The following is a 24,635-nucleotide window of genomic DNA, read 5'->3' on the forward strand; positions in this document are numbered from 1 at the left end:
CGGTTTGCTACACTGAGATGTCCTTTCAATGCTGTTTGAAAGAACCTTCCTCCTGTAATTTTCAACCTGCTGTGCTGTAATTCTAATGATCTAGGAGAGATTCACTAAACTCTGGTGACTTCTCTTGGAAAATTCCTCTTACCTTTGTTTCAGAGCTGAATTTCAGGTTTCTGAATCAGCAAAGTTTTAAGCCATATTCTTTTATTAAGTGATGCAAGTTAACACATGGAAGTTAAAAAACAAATGCCATGCTAGATTATTTTGCAAACTTTCCTCCAACCTTTAGCAGCAGCATTTCATGTGCTAAACAAATGGTAATATGTACTGGGGCAACGTAGAAGCCATTGAATCTGGATAAACTGAACCTGATGTAATGCTGTGTCTCAGAAATTCTTGCCATAAAAACCATCAAGTGGAACAGTCGGTTTCCAGAGAAAATAAAATTCGACTAGATAATCTACTCAACAACACACTTTATTTCTCATTATGTGAACATGACATAATTGCTAGCTGCTGGTTTGTGTTTTCATTTAGGTTTGTCCAGTTTCCCACTTCTTTCTTAGCTTTGTGAAGCAATCCAATTCCATTATGAAGTTGGGTACTGTAATAGACACCCCTCACCCGCAGGAGGAAGCAGTTACAATTTGTCCAGGAAGTTGTCTAGAGGCGGTATGCCTTCCTTTAAGCCTTTGCGTTTACGTGTTTCGGCCACAACTTGGAAAGGGCGTGAATTGGCATCGTAAGGATCTCCAGGTAAGATCTGCCAGTGATCAAAGACACACTGTGGGAAAGCTTGGCCCCCAGTATTGGATCTCAGGTCAGCGGTGAAACCTACAGGGGAGGGGGAGAGAAGGAAATGACTTGCACCACCATCCTCTGCTGCGGCAAGAATGCTGTTGCTTTGTGTTGCTTTACTTCAATCACCAAGACACTTGTGCAGGATAAAAGAATTCCATTTAACTCATCTTTTCACAGATGAATTTTTTCCCTTCCACAAAATTCAGAATTACAGCAGTCCCTATTATATAATCTTGGGTAAGACAGTCCTCTGTCTGACATCTGGACAATCAATGGTTTCAGCACAACGTCAGCCATCCCTATTACTTGATACAGGAGTGATGAAAGAACAAATAAATGCAATTAAGTTGTATACAAAGAGCCTACCTCTATGTAACCACCTTTGTCGGATGTAATACAGAACAAGCAACTAGATTGTCGGGGAATAGATACTAGTTTAGACTTAATGAGCTGAAGAACTTGTTTAAGGGAGGAATGAAATAGGAATTGACTGCACTGTGAGTTCAGGAAGAGACTAAGCCCACAGAGCTACATTTCTTTGAGGCACGTTGGGTCATATGTTTAAGAAAGATCTCTTACCAAAAGACTCGTTGACCGGAAGATATGCTTTGACCACAAACATAGGGGTCCCAGCTACTTGAGACTCCTCAAAGACATGGCCGCGTTTCCGGTTCAGCACGCCGTAGATGCCCCCAACCACTTGTTCTGGGCACTAGAAAGAAAAGACAACTTTTAGGATTTCTTTTTCTGCTCGCTGGAAGACTGGTTCAAACCATCTTACAGTTTTCAATACAGCTCTCACATAGAGGACTATAGTTTGTGCAACATGAATGAATTTTGGACTATAATGTTCATCTATGTTACTACAATTCATAAAACACATTTTTGTGTAATAAAGATTTTGCCACTAAGTAATAGATAAGCTCACTCCTATAATGTACGCTGCCCAGAGTCACTTCTTGTGGGTGACTCTGGGCTTATATGGGTGGCCATATAAATTTGGCTGCTCATTTTAAATTATATAAATAAAAACTTGTGTAACAAGCTAGATTTCTGTACACATTTAGGAAAGCAAAGCACTTGAACTGCTGACGTTATCTTAAAATGATGGGCTGAAATGGGCCCACAAGTTCTAAAATCCTCCCACTTTTAACCAGCCAGAGAACTTTTTAGCTTGCTAAAAAGCTTTTCTTTTAAACCAATGGGAATATATTGGTGATGGGCTGGAAATAGCTGATTTGTGGAAAGTCTCAAGCTCTAGCAGAACCCAAGCCACCCTCAGAACAGGACCCAGAATGCCCTTAGTGCATCATTCAGCCTCCTGAATTTTATCAGGCAACTGATACTGTCTTTGAGAGGAACTGTGTGCATCTTTTTAAAACAATGAGAAATCACACTGTTCACATTTGTTTCGTGCATAGCGGCACCCAGTGGCAAAATCAAGAAATAGTTTGTGGAGTCCAGTGGGAAGATTTAGAAAGCAACTTACATAGCCATTTTACTGCATATTTTGCATATGGTTTTATTATGCTGCTCCCCCCCCAAAAAAAAACAGCTTAGATTGAACTAAGATTGAACTGTATAGAAATTGGATAAAGGACATCAGGAAATTTGACAACAAGCTGAATACAGCGTGAGCAAAAACAGCTGTTGTGGAAAAGACCATGTTTGAGCACATTCTTATTGCAGAAGTGTGCCAAGCCCAAAATGGGTTGAGGACACATGGGTGAGTTTGGAATTGAGAAGAACCAGTAGGCGGCCCTGTTGCTTGTATCTCATCTCGGCTTGAGGACAGTAACTACATCAAACCTATTACAAGAACACGGAATACCAGCCTTGGCTCGCTCTTCTAAATACGAACAAGGACCAACTCCTCCTCATTCCAAGTTGCCCCTTGGTTGTACCTGAATCTCGACAAGATAGATGGGTTCCATCAGCCGAGGCTGGGCTGTCAAGGCAGAAGCATACAAGACCCTCCTTGCAGTTGGGATGATTTGTCCCCCCCCACGATGGATAGCATCAGCATGGAGAGTCACGTCATGAATGTCAAAACGAACCCCTCGCATGTTCTCTTCACACAAAACACCCTGCATAGAGAAAGAAGACTACATGCTCACACTGCCTTTCCTTGGTAAATAACTGATGTGGGTGAGTACCTTTCACAAGCAGGGCTATTTTAACTGCCTTGCAAACTATTGTAACAATTACAGCTAAATGCAGCCAGCATAGTAATCAAAGTGAAGCTTTCAAGCGAGCTACAGAGAACATTTACTGTACTCCAATGATGATTTGTGGAAAATTAAGTACCTTATGCAAAGTGAGACTAATTATTCAAGATGTGGTCTTAGGTACAATTTTGCAGTAGGCCTACCTCCTTAGTGGCCCACTGGAATCCAGCCACAACACTGTCTTTGATTTCATTGAGATACTGGACACCCTTGGTGATGTCAACCAAAATATTGGGACCTGTCCCATCAGGTCCAAAGCACCAGATCTTCCGTGCTTCAGAAACATCCCACTCATACTTCTCAGCCAGATAACGAGCTCGCTGCTTCAGCTCTTGGCGAGAACTAACATCTCCTTTGTCTATATCTTCTGCCAATCCATCAGGGAAAGGACGAGCTTTCATATAAAGCCGGTTATGCTTGTTAGGTGATTTGGATAAGCACATCTGGTTAGATTCTTCACAGACAGTCTCCCGATAAGATACTACTGGGTCCGATTTCTGCAAATAAACAAATTCAGTTCAACTTGCCTATCAACCTACTTTCCAATTTCCAAATACAACATTCTTTTTGGAAGAGGGAGGAGTGTTACATCCAGGTTTCCCACTCACATTAAAAAATCTAGGGTCTCTAGAAGGCAATATCTAATCTGGGGGGAGGGAGATGGCCAGCCCTGGAGAAATTATATTTATAAAATATAGAGCAGGTAGCCAGTTCCAGCAGAAATGAAATGATTTGGTTGACTGCAAGATTTCCTGTCAGGTTAAATATCTAAGATAAACTATCTGCTTTAGACTTGCTTCTGAGTAATGCAGGGTCAGAGCAATACTCAGTTAGATACGTCATTTGAGCAAATGTCTGTGGTTTACTCCCTGGACTGCTAATACATGATCACCATTGTCTAACCTTACATCAAATGAAATGTGAATAATGGAGGTCAGCAGATTCTGATTCCTAGACAGCCAGGCAACATTTATTCTCATCACAAACATTCTCCTCCCCTTAGTCTGTATTAAATGTGCAATCCCACTAGGGGAGCTGAAGAATGGCCCTGCAGTTCCAAGGGGACTTCTGTACTCAGTGTAATACCCAGGAGAACCCTTGACTTTCCTTTGGAGGCCAGCCCAGCAATACCGAGAACTGTTAGTTTCTCCAGGCACAGAGTGACCTGGCAAGTCCATTTGTAGATGATGAAAATCATCTTTATACACCCCAGAGAAATTACTGGGAATGTGCAAGACTGTAACAGTAGGCAAGAGGTATTTGTACCTTGCAAAAAGGCCTGTTAAAGAATGGCAACTTTATTAACACGCTGTACGTATTCTGTGATTAGCCAAGGCTTTAATGGCCCACTCTGCACTTTGTTCCTCTGTTCCCTATCTCTAGATTCTTCCTTACCTTTCACCTGACTCTTGTTAAAGCAAAATCAAAAATCACTTATCAACCCCAGGTCTGGAAGAAATATTCCAAAAATAGAAATATCTTCAATTTTAATAATTTATCTTTGGATTTTTATTGGGCAAAAAAAACAGGCTCAGAATCTTATTTCTTTTTTTAAAAAATACTGTCAATTTATCCAGCAGTTAAATGTTTCCATCCAGTCAGTGGAACTGGATACCTTAATTGGAATGCAGGCATGGTCCTCTTCCAGATCTTTGAGGCAAATTTCCAAATGCAACTCACCCGCTCCAGCAATGATGTGTTCCCCAGATTCCTCAATAATGCACTAGAGAACAGGAAAGGCCTGTTATAGGGAGCCATTCTGGTTTCGGGATAAAAGTGAATCTTGGAAGTGTTTATAAATTTGTTAGTTCACACTAGGCAACATCATATATTTTTGCAAACCAGTTTTCAGAGGATTTCCAGGGTAGGTCTTTCTAAACGATGTACAGAAATCATCATGAGATTAAATGCCTAATACCGCAGGTGTTTCATCCTTAAATTTGTGCAACACACCTACCTGTAAAATACTGGATGCTGATAGACAAAACTCTGCAGCTTTCTCAGGTAACTAAGACTCCATTACTTTTGTGTTAAAAATCTGCAATTAAAATAATTACCGAGTACAAGAATAGCATGCAAGCACTTCCCAAAATGTTGAAACTGGTTTACACAGTATAAGAGCACACCATAAAATGAATACAGCAAGAGAATTTTGCTCTTGATTTTATTTGTAATGTTGCCCGTTCTGGAGGCACAGGAGTAGTTAATTCAAGGAATATGTTGAAACAATCAAAAAAAAAGTCAGCCTGGACTTTCAAGATTCTGAGCTGTCCAAAAGATAATTGCCTGCCAGTTATTTGCAGCCTTTAGGTACTCTTTTCTACAGTGGGAGTATAACTTAGTTGTGAATAATGCCCAGAAGTTTTAAACCTCTGGGGAGGCGGGCATGCAAGCCTCAGATTCACTATAGATTCGCTAACCCATCAAATCATGGGTTAGCCTTACATCTGAATGTAGCTGTTCTACCATGGTCCTCTCATACAGGTGGAATGTTTCTTCCTTCCATCTCTACCAGTGAGTGCCTTTTCTTTTTAGAATCTTCTAAACACATTTCAGGTACAAAGGAAAAGTCAAGCAGCTGACACTAACGCTATCCCACATGAATGAGAGAGAGAAAAACTAAGGAAGATTCACTACTATGTTATTTCAATTTTTCCTAAATGCTTCAGAATGTGTACTTCTAAGTTTATGGTTTGCCATCATGGACCACTTATAAATCTTTTAAATAAATAAATAGGGTAGTTGAACAATTAGGTAATGAAATCAGTCATCAGTCTCCTCCAGCTAGGAGAGTAGCTGGTCAGTAAGCCTAAATACAGGTAGTTCTCACTTACTGACTGCCCTATTTAGTGACCGATCAAAGTTACGACGGCGCTGAAAAAGTAGGTTTACGACTGGTCCTCGAACTTGTGGCCATCGCAGCATCCTTGCAGTCACGTGATTGCGATTCGGGTGCTTTGCTACCAGTGTGCATTTACAATGGTTGCAGCATCCCATGATCATGAGAGTGCCATTTGTGACTTTCACAGTCGGCTTCCCGCAAGCAAAGTCAATGGGGAAGTTGGCAGGAAGTCACAAGTCTCAGTCATTTGATGTCATGCTTAACGACCCACAGTGATTTGCTTAATGACCACAGTAGAAGTGATGTGAGTCCTGCATGGTCACATGACATTTCACTTAATGACTGCATCACTTAGTGACTGGATTGCTGGTCCCAACTGCAGCTGGTAAGTGAAGACTACCTGTAAAATGGGCTTTTGACAGTTGAACAATTAACTATTTGAAAACTATTAGGGTATTTTGGAAATTTATTTATTTTACCTATTCTGTTTATATCTCAACCTTCTGCCATAGTGGAACTCAAGTAGGTACTTGTGGGGATCCCCAGTCCATCTCCCATCTAAGCGTTGACCAGGCTACATAGCTTCAGCAGGACTACTACAGCATACATATTCAGACAACGTCCTGAAAACTTGTCAATCAAACATTTCTTCACTCATTCCATTTTGCATCATTCTGTGGAGTAGGGTGTAGTGCTCTTCTGGTACAGCTGCACCATCTCCTGTCCAAATACCCATCAACCTCTCACCTAGCCAACATCCCTGCCTTAGCGGATGGACAAGGGGAAACTATGTAATGCATGTGTGCTGGCTGGATCTGATTCTTTTCCTCCACTCCTTCCTTGCACCCCAGTTTCTCCAAGGAGGAATTCAATCTTCAACTGGAAAGAACAGAGTAGCCAAGATATTACTACCATTACCACCACTAATTATTATCTATTCATCCAATGAATATCTCAGGGCTTTGGCTGTGATAGGCTTTTTATTTTCAGATGATTCTATCATTCTTGTTACATATTTTAAGGCCTGGAGATTTTGAACCAGATTCTGAACTAGCCAAGGATTGATTGCACTGAGCAGCATGCCTGCAAATTTATTTTTTATTTATTTATTTATTTATTAAATTTTTCAAGCGCCCATCTCCCCCCAATGGGGGAACTCTGATGCTATTAGGAAAACAATCTGAGATGAACAGTCTCTCTCTCTCTCTCTCTTTTTTAATAAAGCTGCACTGCAAACCAGTAATTCCAAGTCACAAAGTACAGCTAACACTCACCTGGACCATAGGGTCAGACTTGGCAAGACGCTTTAGACCCTCCACTAGTTTTGGTAGGTCGGCAGGGTTTTTTGCTTCAACTGCAACACGCACAACTGGGCTAACACTAAATTTCATCACTCTCATGTTGTGGGCATGTTCAAAGGTGGTAATGGTGCCCGTCTTCACCAAAAACTGATCGACACCAACCAGACCAACAATGTTGCCACAAGGGACATCCTCAATGGGCTCAACATAACGACCCATCATCAAAATGGTTCTACAAAGACAGAGGATGGGTAACAGTATCTATTTTATCATTGGAAGTATTTTTTAAAATCAAACCTTTCACAAAAAAAATGTATTCTCTATCATTGCCTTTTTAATTCTTTTAAAAAGAATTACATGGCGAAATTTCAACTGGATGTGCCTAAAAAAGTGGCAGAGGGAAAAAGTCTCACGGGAAACAAAACAGCATTTTCTTTCTAGCAACTTTCCCTTTCCCATACCCCATAAAAACAAATGTATTTAGGTGGTGCAAAAAGAGTTAAAAGTTGTCCCACAGGCAGGAGGAAGAGTGTTGCCCTCCCAAGTCACGCTAGTGATGTTTCTATGCTCAAACACATCCACATCTTCAAGTAGTGACCTAACAGTGAGGAGGCTGTCCTATCTACCCAAAGGCTTCTCCTGAACTCACATCGCGGCCAGACTGGAGCTGGCACAGAAAGCTTTAAGCATTCAGCTCTACCAGTGATGGGATCTATTGTGACTAGGAAGGGACAGAACCCATCCCCACTGCTTGGAGAGTGCCTTGCAACCCTTTTTGTCATGCCAAACAAGATTCAAGGTTTTGTTAGCATGCACCCAACTTCCTCCTTTTCTAAGGAGGAAAGCCATCATTATCTACCTTTGAATGGGCTTTAAGTAGAGGTCCTCCTTCTTTCCTGGGGTATAGTTGGGTCCCATAATCCGCACCTTTTGGCCAGTAGAAACCATGCCAGAGAAGACCCTCCCAAAGGCATAGAAGCGACCTTTGTCAGATGTGGGAACCATTTTCGAGATGTACATCATTAAAGGGCCCTTTGGGTCACAATTCTTAACACCTGCAGCAAAACAAAGAGCAAATAATGAGGTCCAGGTAGTTCCCAAAATTCAGCAGAAATAGGCTACTGCACCTTCCATTGACATTTTTTTTAGTGTAAAATTGTCAAGCCTTCAAGGTAGTCCAGATCAGGAAACTGACATCGCAAGGATTCCAGGAGTGCTACTTTATTTTTGTAGGATATAACAACAGAATCATAAAAGCCTGCCAGCATTTCCCTCTGCCCTGTTTATAACAACAGAATCAAGAAGGCATTATTTTGAGTTTCTTTTTCATGCCTTCTCCTTTTCCTTCATGGCTTCTGCTTACCTTCAACAAGGTTATCTCTGTATTCCTGTACAAATAGATAGGAATATAATTCACTTTTTTAGTTAGGCAGAGGGAATTTATCTGGACCAATGCAAATGGCTGAATCAAAGAGTCAGTTTTTGGGTAGCGATCTACTAATACAAAGAACCATGATGGTTTAACCAAGGACCTCTGAGTGCCGAATCTAGGATACTGTCCACATCCCACCTGTTGTAGATCTCCATAAGCACGAAGCCTGTTATCTTCCAAACTGACACCATGTAACATGGATAGGCACATAAAGACATGACATGGGAACAGTTTACAAAGTAGACACAGGCTTGGCTTGAACTGCTGAAGGTCCTCCTCTTACCCATAGCAGCTTCATCATCAGGCGGCCCCTCATACAAAAGCTCACAGCGGTACTTCTGAGCAGTGACAGGGGAAGGCAGATGAATGGTAATCATCTGAAGCAAAGCATCTCCAGCAGGTAACCAGCGACGCATAACGGCCTGGAAAACACAGATGGAGAAGTCATCAAGAAATGCTATCTGAGCTACTGATCAGTATCGTAGCTTTCTTGACTTCTTTGAAAAGGTAACAAAACAATGGGCAACCTCCTGTTCTTCTGAAATGCAGGGCTGTTTTGCCTGAGGCCCATCCCACATGAACCTGTGCAAAGTGCCTTGCTCCAACCCACCTGGACAAGGTCACTCCCAGCCTTGCTACCTCAGAGCACACCTGAAACTCTCAGTGCACAAAACTGCTTAGCACTGTTGTGCTAAAAGGACACAGGCACACATACACACACGATTTCAAAAAACCTTGAGAAGTGGCTTTCCTTCTTTTTCTCGATCTTCAGCATCTAGTTTGATGTCCAGTTTTTCTATCAGCTTGGATGCTTCTTCTTTCTTAAAGTTCATAATGGCATCAAAGACCTGCACAGAAAAAGTAAATTAGAGATACCATCACTCTGCTAGTAAGAACCAAAATTTGGAAGATAAACCCATCTGAGAATTTCCTCCGTGTCTGCAATACAGTGCCCCCTTATTCGGGAGTAAACTCTACTGACCTTTACTGGTCTTACTTCTAAGTTGACGAGTATTTCATTGTATCACGTAAGTCAGCTTTAATTAAATGTCAATTGTGTTGATAATTTATGATTTCCTACCTAATGATGCAGACTATCACATTGTGCTCTCTCAATAAGTTGTTATGAATGCCCAAGGCTCTTTGTATTCTCATGTTCGTGAAATGGGGCATGCTATTATGTAAGTGACCCACCTGCAAATTTTTCTGAAACAGGCTGTAAAATTATTTCAAATCCAAGTACCTTTAATGTATTGTCGAAGGTTTTCACGGCCGGAATTTGATGGCTGGTGTGGGTCTTCTGGGCTGTGTGGCCGTGTTCTGGAAGTTCCAGAACACGGCCACAAGCCCGGAAGACCCACACCAGCCAAGTACCTTTACTTAATTTGAGTGGGAGGGATAGGAATAAAATCAGGCTGCTTCACTGTGAACAAAAAGCATTTATTCCAAGACAGCTGCATTAAGACTAGAGAAATCTGTCAACTGGGAATAAGAGTGTTTCAGGCTGCACCTGAAAGATACTTCTAAAGATGCTACTACCAATTTATGAATACTCTTATGAAGATATTTTATTCTTAGGTGTTTTGCCAATTAAAAGTTCTTGGAAATATGAATCTTGTGGGTGAATGTACCTAGTATTATGAAAAGTAAATAATTGGCATTCAATATTACACTAGCAATACAGTTTTGGTTAATCCCAGATTTACCTTAAAAATGGGATCCAGGATAAGTTGGCAGAAAGTCCGTGGCAACTTCTTTCCATCAGGGTTGGCTGCAGATTTGCTGAATTTCCCTGTTGCTGGATCAAAATACCTAAATGAAAATTGTAAATGTTTTACCATCATGTGCTAAAGAAGAGAGAAAGAAACAGGCCTTGATTCTACCTCATTTGGAGTAAATGACTGATCTATCATTAACATCAATCAATCCAGCACCACAGGACAACTCACAGCTCCATTCTGTCTCCATGATATTCAGAACACGAAGAAAACTGAATATGTACTTTCAGTTATCACAGTCAGATAGAGACCATTTCTTCTCAGACTTACCCTCTTTTTATCTTGCTTTAATAAAAGGTACAAGCCAATCATTCTGAAAATACACATCAAAGGCCTTCATTCCCTAAACCAGGGTTTCTCAACCTTGGCAACTTTAAGATGTGTGGACTTCAACTCCCAGAATTCCCCAGCCAGTTGCCAAGGGTGAGAAACCCTGCCCTAAACTGTGCCCACCTGATGCCAAAGGCAGAGACATTGTTACTCACTTGTCTCCCCAGAGCTTCTTCATCATGTCCTCCACTTTCTTGGCCCTGTCAGCTGCAGAGAGCTGCGTCTTTTCCCCTCTGGCAGCAAATTTGGCCACGTACATCTCAGCAAACTGCTTCAGCGTGAAAGCCCAACCATGCAAGCCGGAGCCAAAGCCAACAGTACCAATTACGGGATCAATCTATAAGCAAAAGGCGGTGGTTCAGGTGTTTTAAAAGAACATGGAGTATGGTCATCTACTTGGAGGCACACTCCCTCAATTAAAACTGATCTCCAAGCAGGGAAAAGCCACAAGGAAACCCATTCAATAGCAGCTAGCATGTAGTTCATGACTGGCTGCCAGAAAGAAAGGAGAGTTACAAATATAGCACCCATCTGATATAAAAAATGTATTATTTATTTAACCAAAGCAAATATTTGAATAACTTTTCTTTTTGCTTTGTTTTAAACTTGAAGTGCTTTATTCGATTATAAAAACGACCTAGCAAGATGAGATTAACCCATTTTTTAAAAAGCAAATTTTAAGGGAAGTTAGCTAGGGAAGCCCAACATAAAAATATCCATCTTGAATAGATTTCTGAAACAGGCTGGTGTTGGGGCTCCTCACATCCCACAGAGAGACAGTCCTTCTACAGAACAGGTAGAAAGGCGGCCTGCCTTTTAGTGCATCACCCAACAAACTGCAGCGTGGGACAGGGTTTTCTGCAAAGCTCACATGTGCAGGGGTAGGGGAGGACTGATGTAATTGAAGGCATTATTTAAGGTGACCTTGCCCTGAGTTGTCTAAGGCTTTATATATTAACACTGACACTTTGGGTCTGGATCAGCAGTAGACTGGCATTCTTTGCCGTAGGATATAATGTTTTCTATGAGCTGTAGCTTCTGGACAAGTCCCAAGGATAGACTCACCATGTGTACTAAGACATGACACCGAGTGGTTTGAACTATTCCTGTCCAGGAAAAGATGCAGCTGGTGTACCAGCTTAACCTGGTAACAGATGCCCTGGCTTCCCTCGATCTTCGAGGGTGAGCTAAGACAGATCTAGCAACGCTTCGGGACTGTACCTGTTTCTTTAGGCAGGTGTAATCTCCATCCAGAATAGGCAATTCCCTTAATTCCCAGAATGGGGAACCATTCAGGACTGTAGAGTGCTGTGTCTGACCCAGATTTAGCTTTGTGATCAGGTCTCAAAGAGAAAATGCTCCTGGTTTTCTCAAGGCTGCTTTTCCAAACTGGAAGTGCCCAAGAGAGATTCTGGGACCGCATGCGTATCATGCAGGTAGCCCAACCCCTCCCCAACCATCAGCACCTCAGGGGAGTCCGCAGCACAAACTGGATTATGTACAGGTTTTATTCTTTGCACTGGATTCTGTACAGCATGACTACTGCGCAAATACAACCCCACGCAAATAATTTCCTATCTGTTTCAATCTCAATGTAAGTTCTCTTTACCATAATATTACCCATGGGTCCACTTTCACCCTCTCCGTAAGTAGAAATTATAACATTGACGTTCTCCACAATGCGCTGGAAGGTCTGGTAAAGCTCCTCAGGCTCTAACTGCAATTCCAGCAGAGCACGATCCATCTTGTTCATCATCAGAACCGGCTTGATGCGCTCAGCAATTGCCTGGCGAAGCACAGTCTCAGTCTGCACGCAAACCCCTAGAGGGAAAGTTGACACCGATATGGTCTAGGCAAGTTCCACAGCAGAGCTGGCTGCTGAAAAGTTCCACTACTCCAATACTGGTGAAAGTGTCAGGATAACTTTGGTGGAAAGAAGAAAAACAAGATGGCTCCCTACCTAATGGATAGTTAAATAATCTTATGTACAGTATTTTAATTTAAAAGATATATATCCCATATCTCAGCATTTACAGAGAAAAGACTGTGGTGCTCTGCATTCTCAAGGCTATGGCAGGCTGGTATTTGTGTTGCTGAAATTTTGCATTCTACAGAAACATCAAGTACACCCTCATGTGCCTACGTCACGTTATTTATTCTGAAGTTTTCCTGTGTGGAAATTCGTGTGGAAGTTCTGATGGACTACCTTGCTTTGAGATGTCACCAAACATTCAACATTGCTTAGAAATTCTAACGGCCTATCACAGACAAGTGCTTGAAAAGGCAAGGGTGGAAAATCAGCCTTCTCAAAATTGAAAGGTAAAATTATGGGAAGTTTAGTGCAATGCACACAGATATTAAATGGGTTTGTTTCCACATTTCCTCCAAAAAAGTATGGCATGACGGGTAACACTCATAGCACAGTAACGTGCATAACCCTCGGTGATGTAGGCTAGACTAGCAGTCAAGTGATTTGTCTAGGGGATCTAGAGAATTGTACTGCCAAGGAGAGATTTAATCCAAACTGCCACATCTGTTTCAGCTTTCCTTGCTATACTGAATGTACCCAATAGAGAAGCGGGTCAACCATTTTTCATTGTGGCAGCTTGTGAACTTAAGAGAGGAGACAAGCAACAACCACGTATCTCATAATTATACTGCCAACTTCCAAAATGTTTTGTTCTCTTAAAAATCTAAATACTCAGCACTATCCACAATGCTCAGGAATTCATAGATTTCTGATGGCTTTTTTAGCTATCCAACAACCTTGATTGCCAGGATCCTGCACAGCTTAAGGAGCCGTCTTATCCTTGCTACCATACAAAATCTGAGTAAATCAGGAATATTCTCTGCCAGTTGTAAGCTTAGTAGAAAGGTGGTCGTTATCACATGTAACAGTGAAGGAAAACTCTGGATTCCTTCAGAATCAGATGTTAGATATTCTCCTTCAAAGAGCCTACCGTTACTTACTGGCTTTCTCTGGAGAGCACAATGTTCACATGTAATTAAAGCATCTCAATTTTAAGTGCATTCACCTGAAACACAGTCAACAACTACAAGAGCGCCATCAGTGACGCGAAGGGCTGCTGTGACTTCAGAGGAGAAATCCACATGCCCAGGGGAGTCGATTAAATTAATGAGGAAACCGGAGCCATCTTTGGACTGCTTGATAAAGGCCAAATCATTTTCTGAGAGCTCATAGTAGAGAGAAATGGCCCTACAAAAGAAGACAAAGGATTTTCCTAAAATACATTTGAATTTACGTAAAACATCTGCATATACCAGCCTGCCCTAATTTTGTGCCCCCAGGTGTGCTGGAACTACAACTCCCATAATTCTCAGACAACAGGGCTGGATGGGCACTAAAATCAGCTAAGGTGTCACTGCTTAAGACTCCTTCATTTATCAAAGTGCAAATTTTGGAAACCAGATGTTGAGTTCTCACTTTCTCTGTCACTGCCATCCTCTCTCTGGAACTCCCCCCTAGAAAATAACACCTTGGGAGTTTCCAGCTATAAACAAGCCCCCCCCCCCCTCCTTTAGGAAAGCTTTGCTGGTATGGACACTGAGATTTTAGCTTTTATGTTTTTTTAACTTATATTTTTACATATGCAATCACTAAAATTAAAAAGGACAAATTAAACCAGAAATGCTGATGAGCAACAGAGAAATTGTTGAGTCGAATGAAACAAGCTGTCTCCATACAGCACATTGTACCTGGTTACTAAATGAATTCATTTTGGGCATTTGCACAATACACTGAGCCATAAATGAATCAACCAATACAGTAAATCACAAAAACCCTCACCAAAGTTAACAGTAACTAGGTTTAGTGTGTTGTGCAAATTCATCCACAAGTCTTTACCTGACCTGGTTAAACACCTTTTGTAAACACAGCCACAAAGAAGTAGATCAGACACATTTATTTACTTTGTATGCTGGTCATACGAATAATGCAGAAATACGTCCTTGCTTAGGAATAAGACTGTGGTTTTCTTCCTGGCCATATTTCATAATCTGATGCCATGTTTGTTTAATGTGATGTTATTAGTAATTAACCTTTGGACCTTCAATACATTTATGGTCCCCCATATTTGTGTGTTTTGCACTTGATGAAACAAGACTATAGCGCAGAAATCAAATCACAAAATCTTGTATTGTTTTTATTACAATAGACTAGTGTGACTATCTTTCTAGAATCCACCTTTTGTGTTTAGTATTTTCAAGGCCATTTAAGTGGTTGCTACTATGAACAAGAAGCAACTTGGCAGGTCTAAATCGCAAGAGTCAGACATCCTGACCCATAAATCAGTCAAGAGAGAGCATCTTTAAAAATAAACCAAACATAAATCAAATTAAGTCCAGAACACTCCACTTGTAACTGGCTTGTAAATTGTAAATTGCCAAAAAATCTGCAGATAAAGTTAGCAATACTCACGTAGATTTGATTGTGATACACCTTTCCTGCTCATCTTTCCGCGTGTCAGTAAATCGTGTTTCACCAGCTCTGGCAGAAGCAATGATACCCGCTTTACACACCAAGGAATCTGTAAGTGTTGACTTGCCATGGTCAACATGAGCAATCACTGACATGTTTCTGATGTTGGACTTTTTGTCCATGATCGCTCGGATCTGGTCTACTGTAAAATTCACCTGAAAAATGAAAAAACAAAAAGTAAACAAAAAGAAATAGGGAACAAATCTGGAAGTTTTATTCCACGCATTTTTCACAGAAACTAAAAGAGAAAGCTTCCATGATATTTGATGGACTAATTATGTGCCATCAAGACGGTGTTGACTCTTAGTAACTACATAGATAGATTTTCTCCATGGCAATCAATCCCTAACCTGGTCCTTCAGGTCTTCCAATGATATACCTATCTCTGCTGTAACTGAGTCCATCCCCCTTGCTGCTGGTCATCCTCATCTTCTCCTCTTTCATTCTACCTTCCCCATCATCAGAGCCTTCTCTAGAGACCTAAGTTTTCACATAATGTATTAGAGCATTGTATCAGGCCACTGCAATCTTGATCAGATGGTGTTTAAAGAAATGCCTTTATTGGAATAATATTGTGCTGTGGTTCAGCTGAAACTAATTTTATAACTTTCAACAGCTCTCCTCTTTCAACTTTACTTGGGATTCTAGTCACAGACTATAATTACAAATTATTACTTTTAAACAGAATTAAAACAATGAATTTTACCACTAATTGTTGCTCAGGTATGCACAGAGGTATTCAGTGTCAGAAGTTTTCTATGCTTCTAGGCTCACTCCTGGCTGTTTCAAATTTAAAGAAACAAAACATCACCTACAACATGACATCATAAAACTATCAAATTAAGCTGCCAGACAGCAGTACTCCTGCTTTGTGGAATACATGGCCATAATTATTTCACAGATAGTTAATTACCCAGTGTACTATTCCAACATGAGCAGAAGATGCTATGGTGCTCCAAAATTCTACTTTTTTAATAACCAAAACAAGCTACAGCAACAGTGATAAGTATCTTCTGTAATTGGCTTTTGACACCAATCATATAGCTATACCTAACTTCTCACAGCTGAACAGTAGTGGCATTGTTGGGCTTTGTAATTAAAAATCAGGCTCTAACCATTCCTCTCATCAAAGTGGAATCACTAGCATCTCACTAGCATGGCAAATAAGAGTTTTCTGCCCAACTTTGGGCAGAAATGGACAAAAATTGTCCCAGCGACTGCATAACAATCCTCATGATCTCCCATATTCCAAAGTTGGGAGTAGTACATCTAAAGTTCCTGGGCTCTCAGCCCTCCATCTCATGCAAAGCATAGTCCAAAATGACATACTGCCTTCTCTGGCAGCTGCTCTTGGGATGAGTGACACTTGGCATTGACATTGTAGTTTGAAGGTGCTTGGGGCATCTTGAAGCAGAAGACCCAACCAGCACACTCCCCTCTCTGACAGTCCCAGTTCTATAGAAGGCACAGGAACCCGAGTGCTCCTTTGTGAAAGCTCTCAGGATGCCTTGACCCAGCAGTGCTCCAAACAGCACATGAACCTTGGCCAGAGAGGAAGTAAGGGCAGACTGAGAATTACAACTGAGGATTTAACCAACAAGGATAGACAAAGTCTGTGCAGTCCATTTCTAAAAAGAGCTGTCAGTTATGATGAAAGAGCAGTAAATTTACTTGCTAGAGTCACCATGGAGATGATGATGGTGATGATGATGATGATATATTAAACTTGTATTCTGCCTGACTCTGAGCAGCTCACAACAATAAAAGAAATTACAATAAAATCAATAAAAGATAAAAATGGCAAATGCAATGAAGCGAGGGGTCTCACTCTCCCTCACCAAAGAACTGGGTGCATAATAAACATAATAAATAACAATAAAGAGAAATAATTATTACAATAACCTTTGCAATAGTGTTCTGCTTCAAATATACTCTGAGTAACCACAAAAATTAAATGTGGGGTTCTTATACTGAGTTGTTGTTAATTGACATTAAGCCATATTTTTTGATTCAGGCATAATGTAAAATTATGGCTTAATAAAAAGCATTACACTACACTAAATCCAGTATAAACAGAAGGAAAGAAGTGAGAAAGGAAAATGTGTCTATTGTGCTAATCCAAAACTGCACAAATGATTATTTATAAAACTGGGAATTGTCTAAAATGCAATAATCCCTTTTTCAAACCATTTCCAACTTGTTAAAAAGTAATGTCGCCTAACCTAATGGGCTGGATGAGAGTCGAACACAGTTTTAGTTAGACAGTTGTCAGAAATCACCTTATGCCAGAAACTATTTCATAATAATCTTAGAGAGAAAGCTATTCATAACAAAGGGGTCCCCTTCAATTTCTTTCAGTTTTCCATAGAAAGAAAGGAACGAAAGCTCAGGAATTGCCCTTGGCTATTTTTCTATTGCAGCTTTTGGCAGCAGTATCTCTAAGGAGCTTATAGGATAAACTGAGATAATCAAAGTTTATTGTACTTCTTATTGTAAAAGTATTTTATAATATTAGTTTTCAGTCCCATTACAGTTTATTAAAGAAATGGGATTTATTTTTAGGTAACTGAGTATAGTAATCCTACTATAACCCACAGCATCTTTATGACCCTCTAAATATCAATGTTCTAAGAGAGATATTTCTGATCTATTAACGAAAGCCAGTGAGGTTCCACCCTGTCTCTTTCCCATGATTACTTATATGTCATATATCAACACTAGTAAACAGAGGAAGAGGAAGAATAGATATGGTGATATTTCTGTCAGTGGGAGAGACAGATGATTGAATTGGAAGGCAATTATAAGGTTGGAACAATTGGAAGGGAATTATTTTGGCTCAGCCAAATGTGTGAGCCTGGTCTTCTATATCCAGAATACTCACTTATTTGTTATTTACTTATTTTGTTATTTATTAAATGTATTTATTAAATCGACAAGGGTGCAGAATTCCATCAAGACTCTGTGTAAGGTATAATATTAAAACCTTAAACCCATTCAAAACAACAACAAGAGTCTGGAGAAAAATAAACACATTGTCTGACAACCTCCGATCACATAAAGGGCCCACCACCCGTTCTAGCCCAAGGACTGGGGGAAGAGCCTGTTTTAAGGGCCTGTTTAAACAAGAGCAGGGTGGGGGCCACACAAATCTACGGCCAGAATGCAAATGATAAAGTAAAAAACAGACAAGATGATCAAGTTACTCCTACTTTCGGTTTATTCTCATCTAGACTGGGGAAGCAGCTGACAACCATTTCGCAAGGCTCACCCATTATCACTGCTCATGATGTCTTGAACTTATGAGAGCTGCAGTCCAGTAACATCTATACAGCAGCAAATTCCCTACTCTGATAAAGGAGAATTAGCTGCAAGGACTAAATCATTAGCCCCTAGAAAGACAATACTTTGGCTCACATATGCTTAAATATAATAAACAAGTCATGTCACAGACAACATTCATCCTCTTCATGGCTGTTTTAGCACTAGAGAGATTCGCTAACAGAGGGAGATGAAGAAATACGGGTTTTTCATTTCATGGTTGTTATAGGTTCACTTTAAGTAACAGACTCAGGTAGGAGGTGATAGAGTTCCCAGGAACAAGATCTTTTTATTAATAAATGTACACAAAATAAAGGTTTTACACCAACCAGAGATTGTTTTTTTCCCTTAAGTAACCATCTAACTTAGCCCTTAAATCACTACAGTCCTATTAATTATCTACTGACTTATATCTAAATACTTCTACATTTTTACTTTATAATGTATGACTTGTACTTTGCTTCTTGTTATGATCTTCTCTATAACAGTACTCTGTAATAACCCTAACCCTATAACCTTAAGCTAGTTTACACTCCAGACTATTCCTTTTAAGTTATTACTGAAGACTGTAAGCCAATGACTTACTAAGATTCTAAATCTCAAAGGTCCTATATCTTATTCTTTATTTATTTATCAAATTTGTCACCATCCATCTCGTTGAAATGACTCTGGGCAGTTTATAGCAAAGATAAAATTCATTAAAATACAATAGAAAGCAGTCTTAATAATAAATAAATAAATAAATAAATAAATAAATCTTCCTACTTGTCTTCTCAGCAAGTAACCTTTAACTATATCTGTCCTGATGCTCCTTCTGTATATGTACCATACGCTGCTTCTACCTATCCCAGCCAGCCCCAGGCCCAAAGTCTCTTTTGGTTGTGGCCTGGTGCTCAGCTCTGCTTTCTGAAGCACTCCTGCCCTTCTGGGTCTTTTAACTATCCACGCTCTGGGCGCCCAGGCAAGATCTGTCAGCATCCTGATCACACTGAAGCATGGCTGGCGCACTTCCTAGGAGCAGCTCTTCCTGAATCGGTCCATACCAGACTCCTGGGCCCTTCAGCTTCTTTCTTCTCCCCACCACTCACACCTCTGTCCCTGTCCTGTTGCGGAGCAAGTATTTCCCTTTCTCCTTTTTCTTCCTTGGCCCTTTTTTTTAACTCTCTTCTTCTTCCTCCAGTCCTCATCTTTTTTCTTTCAGTTTTCTGGCAGTGCATCTCAGTAGCTGAACCCCCACAACTCTCTTTTGAGGGAGCTATGCTTCTTTTCAGCAAGGCATGGCCCTTAAAAGGATCCAGGTGGGAGGGAAGGGGGGCACAGGCATTCTTGGTGCCATGCTGCCTACCCTCCCACAGTGATACAGATTGTCTTGGACTCTAGTTTATGGCCCATCAATTCTGGGAGCTAGAATCCCTCTAATAACACAAGTCTTTGGCTCAATTCAGAATGCATGTTTGCACATGTTACACTGGATTAAAATGGGGTTGGATAGTTTGTGGTCCAGAATGTTTTTCAGAACGCAGGCACTGTCTTACACAGCCATTGCCGTATGTTTGTGAATATGTTCATTACCTTAAGTTATAACATGAGTTATGGGGGGGACATAGGATAGTACATGAACACAGCAACTGTGGTTTAGCCACACAAGATCGAAATGCTATCTGAACTCAGCCATTTTGTGCAACCCCCTGGCAAATGCTGGAGTAGCATATTGGCTGCAAAGCTCTGCACATACATTTGGAAGCAGGCTCTATTCCAGACAGTTCAAGATATTTCAGAATAAACACAGCAAGAATTAGGACACATGAACTTAAGCTAAGAAATTCCTGCTCCCTGTTAAGGCATGCCAATATTATACCAAATAAACCATATTATGGCTTAGCAGACTCTCAGAACAAGGATTATGTTACTAGCCTACCTTACAGGTTATTGTAAGGATTATTGAGAAAACATGTAACTCAGTTAACACTTTAAACACACTCTAAATATGAACAATAATCCTTGAAAGCTACCTTCATTCTGTCTTCCCTTTCATGTAAAAAGCAAAATTATGATTGTGTTTCTTTAAATATGCTTGATATATTCTGCTGCTATTTAAAGCTATGCAGAGGGGGGTGGGGAAACCATTCCCCCCCCCAAACATTCTTGCAGTTTCTGCTGCAGTATAAAGATACTCAGAAAACAGAGCTAATTTTTACTTGGCAACATACAGAATTAACACAAAAAAGCAGCAATTTTTCTTTTTTTAATACAAAAATATATTTTCTAGTTCACCACCTCAAATGCTGCCACTCCTTAAATAACCTTGTGCATCATTTTGGTGGACCCACAAAAGTCACTGCAATGAATATACACCAGGGTGAACATAAACACAGATGATTCTTTACTACCTGAAGAACAGAGGAAGGAAAGCATTTAAAAAGCCATTCAGAATATCAAGGAAGAAGTCCAGATCTATAATAAATCCAAAAATGATTTGGGGAAAAAATAATAAAGCAAATATATCAGCTTTGGGGTTCTAGACAACAGATACGCACAGGACATGCTTCCATTTCTTCAGAGATACAGAATAACCCTTTAACAGACCAATATTGTAAACAAAATGAGCATCAAAGGGAAGATCCCCTTAAATGGAGGAAAAAAGCCACAATAATTCAATACTGTAGTCTCAAACTCACGGTGAGATTTCGAAAAAACATTATTAGGAGTCAGGGAAGGGGGTACAGCACTTGCATTGCTAAGGTGATTCAATAATCATAATCATAATCATAAAAAAATCCCATGCCTGAATAATTTCTTCTAGCTTTTAAGACCCCCCCCCCCAAGCCCCATGCATAATGTCCAGAGCAATCTTTCCCAGCCTGCTGGAGGTTGGGTTGGACTACAACCTGGCCTCATCCCAAGGCAAGGGATGATGGACTTTGTAGTCCAACACACCTGCGAAGCGCTGAAAGAAGACCCCACATTCCTGCGCCCAACCCACCCTAATGGACTGCACAGTCGACCCTTTATCGAAGTGGGGAAGGGAGAGCCACCCAGGAGGCTGCCATGAAAACAGACCCAAACTGACCCCCCCTCCCCCGTCCTCTGGGGAGGATGTCACTGACATCACCCTGACAGGGGTCCTGCAACAGGCATGACGGGGGGGGGGGGCGACGGGGGAGCAACTGCCCTGAAAATGGCTGTCGGAAAGGCCGGGGCAAGGGTGGGGTCTCCAGGAAAGAAGGGCTTGGCACGGACCCCAAGGGCGCCTGCGTCACAAAATGGGGCTGCGAGGGGGTCGCCGGTCTTCCCCCCTCGGGGTATCGCGCCTTCTCGCCCGGGGTGTCGCTCACCATTTTGGCGGATGACTCTAGATAGCCCCGCGCCCCCGCCTAGAAATCGACGCCGCCGCCTCAGACCGAGGAGGTCGGAGAGCCGAGGAAAAGAGGCCGAGACCACAAACGGGAGCGGGAATCCTAGAGCGGACACAACAGAGGCAGGGGAGACCCGCTGGCATGCAGATTTGAATCTATGGTCTGCAGCCGCGGCTCTGGTGGGGAGGGGGAGCGCGCGGTCCTCCAGGAAGCGCGTTCGCGCTGATCGCGGCGGCGCCGGTTTTCCCAGGCTGCCTCCCGCGCTTATCTTCGGGGCGCAGCGGGAGGCGGCGGCTGCCTTGCCCGCCAGTCGCGAGATCGGTGGCAGAGCGAGGGGCGTGGCGGGCGTCGTGCAAGAACAAGCTTTCGAGAATGCACCGGGCACCGAAGGCACGAAGCGTGCGTGCCCGCCCGAAGAGTGGGGCCAGGTTGCAACCGAGCCGGCGAACCGTGGCTAATTTCGCTCGTGCTCAATCCCGCCTCAGTGTTTAGGCAAAACACAGGTGCCTTGGTGGCAAGTACATAGAGGGGCACTTGTTAAATGGTTAGGTTTAAAAAGTCAGTGTGCATATAGGGAGTAGTGTGTATGCTGCTTAATAGGTCTTCACCAATCAAATTTAGGTAATATTCACTTTCAAACACACGCATAGTCTTTCCATGTACCCAGAAGTTCAGTTTACAACTTGCGCTAAGCCATGAAACTTGGTTTAGAGTTTTCGCTCAAGGCACAAATGACCAGGCTCAAATTATCCTGACGCATGATGCGAAGACCCCGCTCTCTAGAGAAGGCTCCGATGCTGGGCAAGGTGGGAGGAAGGAGAAGAAGAGCAGGACCATCAACAAGGGGGATGGATTTAGTTATGGTGGTGATGGGCGCACCTTGAAAGAACAGGCTAGGGATAAATCGCCATGGAGAAAATCTGTGGTGTAAAAAATGACTCAGTGGCATATAATCAGTTATGCATCATGCTAAGCAATAAGCAAGCCATGTTTGGGCTTAATAAAATGTGTGAACCCAAGAATATTTGCAGTCTAGCATGCAAGTCAGGAGGGACAAAGCAAAAGGATACCAGAACGGGGAGATATGCAGAATCGGAGATACCACAAAGGGCTGCAGAGGGAGCATTCAAGCCAGAATGGGAATTAGCTGGCTAGGGTGGGTTGGGCACTCCGCTCTCTTGGGCCACCTTCCTAGAGAATGATTTACAGCCAGATAGAGATAGTTGCACATATTTGCAATTACACAAAAGCAACAATGTCACAGAGAAAAAGTAAATACACAGAGGATTCACTAAATTCCCATATATTGCTAAGCCACTGTTTAACAGGCTTCAGTGAATAAATAATAATTAGCTGGGTTCACAGATTGGTCTGAACCATAATATGGTATCTTTAGTTTGGCTTAAGTTGTGCAGAACCAGATGTTGTCATCTTAGGCATAGTGTGATGTGTTTATGTTCACCCTGCTGTATGTTCATTGCGGTGACCTTTGTAGGTCCACTGAAATGGTGCATAAGGTTATTGAAGGAGCAGCAGCATTTGAGGTGGTGAACTAGAGTGTATTTTTGTATTTTAAAAAAAACTTAGTTTTGACTTAGTGCAGTATTTTTCAACCTTGGCAATGTCAAGGTGTGTGGGCATGTCTTAAAGTTACCAAGGTAACTTTAAATACTGGTTTAGTGGGATGTACGATGGCATGTTTAATGCTGGTTCCTTCATGGATGAATGTTAAGGCCACTCTGCTACTTCCCTCAACAATCCAGAACAGAATGGGTTGTTAAGGGAAGGACTGGAGCGAAGCCACCAGAAACAGTGGCAGAGATATGCACGTAAGAGGCCCCGGGAATGTACTGGGATATGTTTTGACAAAGAATTACTCCTACTTAATGTATTAAAAACTAGCACTTATGATAGTCTTACTATTCCTAAGACCAGAGATAGATTGGAAGTTATCTATTTTTCATATCTTTTTTCTATTTCTTTTACTTTGTCTCACTTTTTCGTTTCCTTTTCTTTATAATTTGTATTTTCAATTTTCTTTTTCATTTCTAACTTTTAACTTTGTAACTTTAAAATCTCAATAAAATATTATTAAAAAAAATAAATAAGAGGCCCCGGTTAGACCTGGATCTCAGTAGAGATAAAGGAGTGTAGAACAGAGTGAGTGATGCCAAATGCTCTATCAAAATATATACAGCTGTCCCTGCTGGCCTTTTTGAGGTGGACCAAGTCAGCTGATATAACAGCTGGGTTCACTGACTGTGATTCAAGCCTAAATATTTCCAAAATCAAACCTCTCTACCTCATCCATTCATTTATTGAAGCTCTGTTGCAGGTTCCCTGTTCCTCATGAGATTCACGGGGCTTTTTAAAAATAATTATTTATTTTCTTGTGTCCCACCTGAAGTCTATTTGGGCAGGGCAGGCTATAAATATTGTAAATAAATAAATATATGAAACAGTTGTCTGTTCTTTCTCCTCTGCTCTGTGCTATAGGAGATTTCACCCTTTCCTTATCCAAATTATTTATATAATGAACGTATTATAGCATATGACTATATTGATACTGCAAAGCAGTGTTTTTCAAACTTGGCAACTTTAAGATGTGTGGCTCAAAAAGGAATATTAATAAATCCTGTTCTTTTTTACTTATCTGTTCTGCTGAACTTCAGGAAGTTGCCCCCTCTGCCTTATGTTATATTCTTCTGCTTTTATTGTGGTTTTATACAGATTATCCCTGTGGTCAGCTTATAT

The 24,635-nt window shown here is 41.3% G+C and overlaps 1 protein-coding gene across 1 annotated transcript; it reads right to left on the reverse strand.

Moving 5' to 3' along the window:
• Window positions 1-458: 458 nt before the first annotated feature.
• Window positions 459-22,064, reverse strand: LOC103051123 (elongation factor 2-like). Its single transcript, XM_007435897.4, has 15 exons — window positions 21,861-22,064; window positions 15,148-15,362; window positions 13,745-13,926; window positions 12,319-12,530; window positions 10,865-11,046; window positions 10,308-10,413; window positions 9,336-9,449; window positions 8,885-9,023; window positions 8,029-8,224; window positions 7,143-7,401; window positions 4,642-4,749; window positions 3,170-3,523; window positions 2,703-2,885; window positions 1,378-1,510; window positions 459-831 (listed from the first exon to the last, which is right to left on the reverse strand). Exons 1-15 carry the CDS (start codon window positions 21,861-21,863, stop codon window positions 638-640), a joined length of 2,580 nt encoding a protein of 859 aa, XP_007435959.1. The 5' UTR covers window positions 21,864-22,064; the 3' UTR covers window positions 459-637.
• Between the last annotated feature and the right edge of the window lie 2,571 nt (window positions 22,065-24,635).

The sequence above is a fragment of the Python bivittatus genome, unplaced genomic scaffold (genome assembly GCF_059951505.1).
Source record: "Python bivittatus isolate LINGU-HERP-01145 unplaced genomic scaffold, Pbiv_v1 ctg000570_np1212, whole genome shotgun sequence".
NCBI classification, from domain to species: domain Eukaryota; kingdom Metazoa; phylum Chordata; class Lepidosauria; order Squamata; family Pythonidae; genus Python; species Python bivittatus.

What these genes read in the sequence shown, in the direction of transcription:
- LOC103051123 (XM_007435897.4), bottom strand. An exon ending in GACCCATGGGTAATATTATG is followed by an intron (nt 11,047 to 12,318) that starts GTAAAGAGAACT and finishes TTTTGCTTATAG; the next exon opens with ATTGATCCCGTAATTGGTAC. An exon ending in TCCAGTGGGCCACTAAGGAG is followed by an intron (nt 2,886 to 3,169) that starts GTAGGCCTACTG and finishes TTCTCTATGCAG; the next exon opens with GGTGTTTTGTGTGAAGAGAA.